The sequence below is a fragment of the Amborella trichopoda genome, chromosome 4 (genome assembly GCF_054954075.1).
Source record: "Amborella trichopoda isolate Santa Cruz 75 chromosome 4, AtrichopodaSantaCruz75HAP2 v2.0, whole genome shotgun sequence".
Lineage (NCBI taxonomy): Eukaryota > Viridiplantae > Streptophyta > Magnoliopsida > Amborellales > Amborellaceae > Amborella > Amborella trichopoda.
This window is the reverse complement of record NC_142339.1, coordinates 36,726,646-36,734,472: the sequence shown is the minus strand read 5'-3', so window position 1 is coordinate 36,734,472 and position 7,827 is coordinate 36,726,646. Positions and strand designations below refer to the sequence as shown.

General features: G+C 33.7%; 1 protein-coding gene and 1 long non-coding RNA gene across 7 annotated transcripts; one reads left to right on the top strand and one right to left on the bottom strand.

Moving 5' to 3' along the window:
• The first annotated feature begins 390 nt into the window (after positions 1 to 390).
• Positions 391 to 4,530, top strand: LOC110008391 (protein FAR1-RELATED SEQUENCE 11). Of its 6 annotated transcripts, none has more exons than XM_088864020.1 (4): positions 391 to 715; positions 2,081 to 3,055; positions 3,203 to 3,420; positions 3,512 to 4,530. In XM_088864020.1, the coding sequence occupies exons 2-4, from the start codon at positions 3,004 to 3,006 to the stop codon at positions 3,968 to 3,970; spliced, it is 729 nt and encodes a 242-aa protein (XP_088720146.1). In that variant the 5' UTR covers positions 391 to 715; positions 2,081 to 3,003; the 3' UTR covers positions 3,971 to 4,530. The 6 variants fall into 6 exon arrangements, 4 of the variants coding, with proteins under 4 accessions (XP_088720146.1, XP_088720148.1, XP_088720147.1 ...); XM_088864022.1 differs by having other exon boundaries at positions 1,926 to 3,055; XM_088864021.1 differs by having other exon boundaries at positions 1,879 to 3,055.
• Positions 4,531 to 5,363: 833 nt separating this feature from the next.
• Positions 5,364 to 6,880, bottom strand: LOC110008445 (uncharacterized). The gene is made up of 2 exons (XR_002283352.2): positions 6,700 to 6,880; positions 5,364 to 5,720 (listed from the first exon to the last, which is right to left on the bottom strand). It is a non-coding gene; the product is annotated as an uncharacterized LOC110008445 (long non-coding RNA).
• Between the last annotated feature and the right edge of the window lie 947 nt (positions 6,881 to 7,827).

Genomic DNA, 7,827 nt, shown 5'->3' with positions numbered 1-7,827 from the left:
CTTGGCCATATGTACAAACGTCCCAAATTTTAAATAAATCTGATTAGTACAATAATTATAAAATTCAAATACTACAGGACAATTGTTACCGTGGGATGAACTTTGAACGATGATGAAGTGTAGGTGAAGTACTGTAGAACTCTACCTATAGGCATTTTATAAATGCTTCCTCTATATATATATATATATATATATATATATATATATATATATATATATATATATATATATATATATATATATATATATATATATATATATAGGGATTTTCTAAGATTAACAACCCCCCAAAAACAACAAGTTCACGTTAGAATAAGTTGTGAACCTCATTTTTACCCCCTTTGCCCTCATATTAATAGAACCCAAAGCCTACCCACAAGGGCAATAAGAACCTTTGCTTCAAAAACTTTAAAACGAAAATAAAAAAGAGGGAACTTTGAATCTTTCCCTCCACATCGTCTCTCTTCTCTCTCTACACTTCATGCTCCCCAAGTCTCTCTCTTTTTCTCTACATCTCGCCCTCCCCAATGCCTTCTCTCTCTATCTAAAGCAAAGCAAAAGACTCTCTATGCACCTCATGCTCCTCCAAGTCTCTCTCTCTCTCTCTCTACACCTCACCCTTCCCAATCTCCTCTCTTTCTATCTAAAGCAAAAGTCGATTCTTTTATTTCTCTGAATCAAATGCCCAAGAGGATTTTATCTCCGTGTGATCAAGGTATGTCTCCTCTTGATACTATTTCGAATTTTGGGTTTGAGGTTTTGCATCCATGGTGTTATACTTTGCTCGATTTTGATTAGTTTTTTATTCCATAGCTTGTTGTCTCGTCTCTGATACTTGAGCATTGAACAGTAACCATACATTCAACAGTCTTTGAAAATTGAATTTTACAAAATTGATGATCAAAATCCAAATTAACAGAGCATGGAGAGCCCTAAATAAAGATGACACTATTATTGCCCTGACAAAACCTGCAGGGGAAATCATTTCGTTTTATTTTCTGATCCTTGGGAGTTCTTTTCCATCTTGAATGTTTAGATAACATTTTTGTTAGCTTCAGCTATCATTAGATAAATGAAACCATGCCCACAATTTGTTAAGGTATTTGCATAAAAGACTAGTTATCCTAACAAGAGGGCATGTAATTTGCACACGCAAGTCCAAGCAACATAAAAGTAATGGCCCACCAGTTATAAACCAATCTCTAAGATTCTTTTTGCAAGTGTTATAGTTTCAATGAGTTTTAGAAATTAGTTTTGTTTCTTTTCTTTTTTTAATGGTACATTGAGAAATTTATGCATGGTAATTCAACTACGATTTATCCAAATTCAGGTTGCAATGGCTTTAATTTGGGCAGCACTATTCTTGCCACAATATAGTTGCAATTATAGTTGCAATCTTAGGGCATCAAACAATTTTTGGCAGCTCTACTCTTGGCTGCAATTTTGGGTAGCATTGTTCTTGGCACAATTTTGGGCATTTGTTAATGATTGTGATATACTTTTGAACTTTACATTGATAATCGGTACTAGGAAACAATATATGATCAGCCTCTTATGGTTAGGCTGAGTATATGTTTAGTGATGTGTTATTTGCTTGCTATGGTTACTAACTCTTTTGATATATAATTTACGGATATATGGATTACATAAAAGTTGATGATGTGTTAGTAACTCTATTGATAGTTTGGTTGGCTATATATGACTTGATTTGCTTGTTATGATTATGACAAAAAAAAGTATGATTCTACAATTTTCAGTTTCAAGTGAACAATGTTTTTTGGCCCAAATGGATGTCTTTGTGTTTTGATTTATTTAGCCATTATAATGTTTATGAACAAGCCCAAAAAATCTCTAATCTATCAACATTATCTATTTTAGTCATTTTTTGTAGGTACTCACAATCAAACTTGAGTCCTTTTTTACAGGTACACAAGTATATAGAAACTCCTCCAAATGAAACCATGCTTGCAGAGGGTTTTTCTTCAATTGTAGAACACCCATTAGAAACAGTTCCTAGTGATTTAGTTCCATACAATGGGAAAATATTTTCAAGTCATGATGATGCTTATGAAATTTACAGGAGTTTTACCAAGGCATGGGGGTTTTTAGTGCATCGTGAATGAACAATTGGAAAAGAAGGTGATGGCAATGGAAGTACTAGAAGATACTATGTTTGCCATAGGGCGGGCCATTTAGCAAACAAAGAAGTGTATGTAAATAATGGAGAAAGAGATCGATCATCAAAGAGATGCAATTGTGGAGCGCATATAAGTATCGCAAAAGTCATGGATTCTAATATTTCATATCGGTTTGTTGTAACCTTTGATAATTTACACAATCATGATGTTCTCGAGCCACAAGAAGTTCGATTTTTGCTTGCTTATCATAATATTTCAAAAAGTTACAAGCATCGTATTCAACAATTTTCCAAAGTTGGTATATGTGTTAGAGATATGATGCGGTTGTTTGAAATAGAGAGAAGTCTTAAACCAAGGGAATTACCATTTATAGATAAGAATATCTATAACTTTTTTTGTGCTATGAACAATGCGAACCATGACAATGATGCTCATATTCTCTTAACAAAATATATGCAAATGAAAGATAGAAATAAAGATTTTAAGTATGATTTTACAGTTAGTGAAGATAATAGGTTGGAGCATATTGCTTGGTCTCATGGTTCTTGTTATTGTGCATATGAGATCTTCGGTGATGTAGTAGTTTTCGATACAACCTACCAGTCAAATGGTTACTCTATGCCATTCAGCATTTGGGTAGGTGTCAATAACCATGGTGACACTTGTTTATTTGGGTGTGTTCTACTATGAGATGAAAGAGTTAAATCTTTTTCATAGGCAATGAAGGTTTGTGATCTTCTACAAATTTTGTGCTTTGAATTCTTTGATATTCTTACCAATGATGTGTGTTTGAGCATGCTTATATGTTTCTAGTGTTTCTAAAGCATGATATGTGTAGGCATTTGTAGGTCTAATAAACAGAAAGATGCCACAAACAATCCTAACTGATCAGGACTTGGCTCTCAAAGAAGCAATCTGTAAGGACCTCCCCAATACTAAACATGCATTTTGTATATGGCACTTGTTATCAAAATTATCTGGCTAGTTTTCCTTCCTCCTTGGTAAAAGATACAATGAGTTTGACACCGATTTTTACAAGTTATATAATCTTGAATCCATTGAAGATTTTGAAGAAGGCTGGCATGCATTAGTCAATAAGTTTGCATTACATTCAGATAGACGTATTAACAACCTGTGGAATTTTAAAGAGTTTTGGGCATTATCATACTTGAGAAGCCATTTTTTTGCTGGAATGAAGACAACGGGATGTTCAGAGTCCATCAATGCATCTGTGAAACGATTATTGGGTTCACAAACTCCGCTTAGTGAATTGATAGATCAGGTATAAGAAATAATGACCTCATTGTCTTCCTTGATATTTTAATATATTGGCATGCTATTCTTGATTATGGTTATTTGTCTCTTGTTTGTAGATAACAATTGTTATTGAGATGATAGATGTAGTGGGTCAAAGACGTTTGATGCAACAATTGTCCACCAATGTGGATGTTCGAACAATGTGCTCTTTCGAACACCATGCAGCACCCATCTTAACTCCTTGTGCATTTTCTAAGATACAAGAAGAAATTATTTCATCTTTCCAATATTTGACATCTAAAAAGGATCATGGAACCTATGAAGTGACACACTTTTCAAAGAAAGAAAAAGGGCAAAATGTTTCTTTGATGGTTGAAGATAATGTTATGAATTGCAGTTGTAAAGGGTTTGAGTTTACAGGTATCATTTGCAGGCATTCTCTTCATGTTCTCTTCAAGGAACATTTTATTCAAATTCCAGACCGATATCTGCCAAAACGTTGGAGGCACTCTACATCATTGATATCAAATGTTAGCTCGAGCACATCAGCTACATATGATGAGCATGTCCAATGATTAGCATCAACAATTGGTACAAAAGGTGCAAGATTTGATGATTAGAGCAATTTTCAAGAATTTTGGAACATGTTGAAGAAGTAGAATGCATAAGGTCTCTTATGGTTGATGAAACATCTAATGCAAGTCTAGCAACTGAAGAGGATGAAAATAGAGTTCATTGTGAAAGCATCCATGTAAAAAACCATGTTTTGTCTATGACAAAAGGGCAGCCTCCTGAAAAAAGGTTCAAGCCCCATATTGAAGTTGTCAAGAAACCTAAACATTGTAAGGTTCCTTCATGTGGCCAAACTGGCCATGATTATAAGAATTGTCCATTAAGAAGAGGTTAATTTAGTAGATAATCATTATATGTTAGAGAACACCATTCTTGGTGTGATGTTGACACAATTTTGGGGCTATAAATGCTACTTTGCATATGAGATTTTTGAGCATTTACATGTAACAACTTTGTATATGTAATTTTGGAGTTGTACATAATGATTATTGTAAGGTTGAAATGTGGATGCAATATTGATGTTGTGCATCAAATGCAATGAATATATTTTTACTTGATTAAATGCTCCATCTTTTGCTAATTCACTAAATAGGATTTGCAAGCAAAGCATCATTCTTTGTCCCTTTGTGGATATGCCATTGATGTGTTGAAATATGAAATTGAGGTATGGCAGGCACAACGGGGCAACAATGCTTAGATTCTTAAAACTCACAGGATCATAAGGGCACCCCTAAAATACTGAGAGTTGAGCATTGTATGGTTTTTGGACGGTACCCAAGCACAAATGTTATAAGGTATATCCATAAGAAATTCATGCGGCTGCAAGAAGACATAAGATGTGCTTGTATTGAGACTCATTCAGGTTTTCATTTTTCGAAAAAAATAATGAAGATGAAGAACATTGGAAGAATAACTATGCCTCTCTCTCTCTCCCCTTTGAGTGAGCAAGAGTTGAAGAAATGCACCAGCTTAAAAGTAAAAAGAAAAGTAATTAAAAGGCAAAACTCACCTTTGGTAGTAAGATTGAGAGAGTCTGATTGTCAACTCATTAAGTTTATTTAAAACTTGGGAAAACCCAGCTTCTACACTTTTACAACTCAAAAGACCGCTATGTGGAGTAGAATCGGCTCCTAAACTAATTTTTTATTCACTACTTGTAAAATAAAATGGCCTTTTCAATCTAATTACCGTTTCTTGTTTCAGTAAATTGGAAGGATGGAATTGATCATCTCTTCTTCTTTACGGGAAGTAATAAGGCAGGGGTTATGGGTATACCATTCTAGCTTTCTGAGGATACAATAGAACTGCAATTCGCCACGAATCACATAGGTATGAAATACATGGTAGAGAGAGAGAGAGAGAGAGAGAGAGAGAGAGAGATGGTTAAAACACAACTTCCCATTGAACAAGAAAAACTTTATTCATGTAGGCACAAGATAAAATACATCAATTGTTTTAAAATTTAAAAGAGAGAGAGAGAGTGAGTGAGATCTCCATTAGCATTGCTTGCATAAAATTCAAATTCGAATTATATGATTACAACATTGTTCCATCTCTCTGTCTATGTCAAGAATATTTTTTAGCCTTGAAAATACATGAGCGAGAAGCTCTCATGCCTTCTACTTTATGGCTTTGAAACCAAATATCTTCATCACCACACTTCAAACCATCTCACTGCCCCATACAATTCCCCATTCAAAATACGTAGAGTAAGCTGTGAATCTCCCAATTCTTGATCCTAATTCTTTAAGTCTAGCAAGGTAGAGAATTGATCAAACCAATAAAACCATTACCCAATATAATTTAATCCTTTAGCTATGAAAAGAACAAGAAATCATCAAATAAATAAAACCATTACTCCGGCCTTTCCTATCATCAGATAATTATTATACTGAAAATAACAATAAATCATTCACTTGATCCAAAATTTAATCCTTTAAGTATGAAAGGAATTGCATAATCAAGGAAAAAATGGATTCAAAACATGAAAAATGGCTGGGGCATATTTTCAAACATTTGGACTTTGCAATAAAATGAAAATAATCATGTTTTTAATATAGAAGACCAAGCCCTTCTAAGAAGATACCACTATTTAAGTAGCAAGTAAATATGAATTCAAAAGAAATCAAGCCATGAAAGAACTTTGTGGAACTTTGTGACAGAAACCTAATTCAAGGCGAGATATAAACTGAAAAAAGAAAATGAAATTCGTTGGAGCAACAAGTAACCTACATAGCCTTTGGTGGCAACAAAAAAATCTCAGGTTTTTATAAGGGAATATCACGGATTTGTAAGTGACCAAGGTATCATAAATTGAATGCCTATACTTGGAGACGACTGCTTCTATTTTGGGAGAAGGTGATCTCTTATTTGTTACTTCTTTTCTATGTTCACAAGGTATCATAAACTGCACTCAATGGGTGGCATTTTTAGAATTCCTGAACAAACCCAAATACAATGAAAAATCAAAATGAAGAAAGAACCTTACACCAACAAATCAGTCAACATATAGATCAAAAACCCAAATACAGTGAAAAATCAAAATGAAGAAAGAACCCTACACCAACAAATCAGTCAACAAACCTAAATACAGTGAAAAATCAAAATAAATAAAGAATCCTACCCCAACAAATCAATCAACACATAGATCAACAGAGTAAATTCTAGAAAAAAAATCCCAAAAATAAAACAAAAAAAAGAAAAGAAATGTCATTGAGTGTTACATTCGTACCTAGTGTGATCGAAAATCTCCATTTTTGCCTGGAATGTTGGCATTTTTTCTGATCAAGAGAGAGAGAGGGCTAAGGTGGGCAAGGCGAGAGATCAAGAGAGAGAGAGGATGGGGGACGGCAAGGAGAGATATAAAATAGAAAGGCGAAGAGATTGAGATGAGCTTTAAATTTCGAACTTCAAATTTTACCTCATTGAAGTGCGTTTTTTCATTTTTGAAGTAAAAGTCACAAATGTCTTTCAATAGGTTTTGGTGTTCAAATAGGATAGGGGCAATAAATGTAAAAACGAGGGCCACAACTTATTTTAACTTGAACTTGTTGTTTTTGAGGGTTGTTAATACTAGAAAATCTCATATATATATATATATATATATATATATATATATATATATATATATATATGGAAAAAGTTGGGATTAGCCTACTAGATTATATGAACAAATGAGCCCAACGGGTCAAATTGAATCTGAGCTGATTTGACGATCACGGATGTCCAGTAGTGTTTGAATTTTATTTTTTTCTACAAATCAAAATCACAGAAAAAGCTGGGATTAGCCCAATAGATTATATGAACAAATGAGCCCAACGGGTCAGATTGAATATGGGCTGATTTGACGATCACGGATGTCCGGTAGTGTTTGAATTTTATTTTTTTTATACAAATCCAAATCACTTAAAATTTTAGGTATGTGTTTATAAAAAATAAGTGAATCTTTAAAAAATATCAAAAAAATATTTTATATGAAATAAATTGATCAAAATACCCCCGAAAATTTTTGGGGGAATTTTGATCATATTTCTTTTTGCGAATACTTTTTTTTATATTTTTATTAGGTGCGTCTTGATGAGAAGAACATAAACCTAAAATTTCAAGTGCATTAGAATTGTAGAAAAAAAATTAACTTCAAATACTACTAGTCATCTATGATCATCAGATTGGCCTAAATTCAATCTAGACTATTGAGCTCATATGTTCATATGTGTATGTGTGTGTGTGTGTGTGTGTGTATGTGTAGATAGATAGATAGGGTCCATCACTTTGTATGGCAGTAAAAGGCTCGGGTAGCCAGCGCAAAAGCGTGGGTTTGAGTCCTGAAAGTGACCACTTGGTGTATAAGCCATGTTAG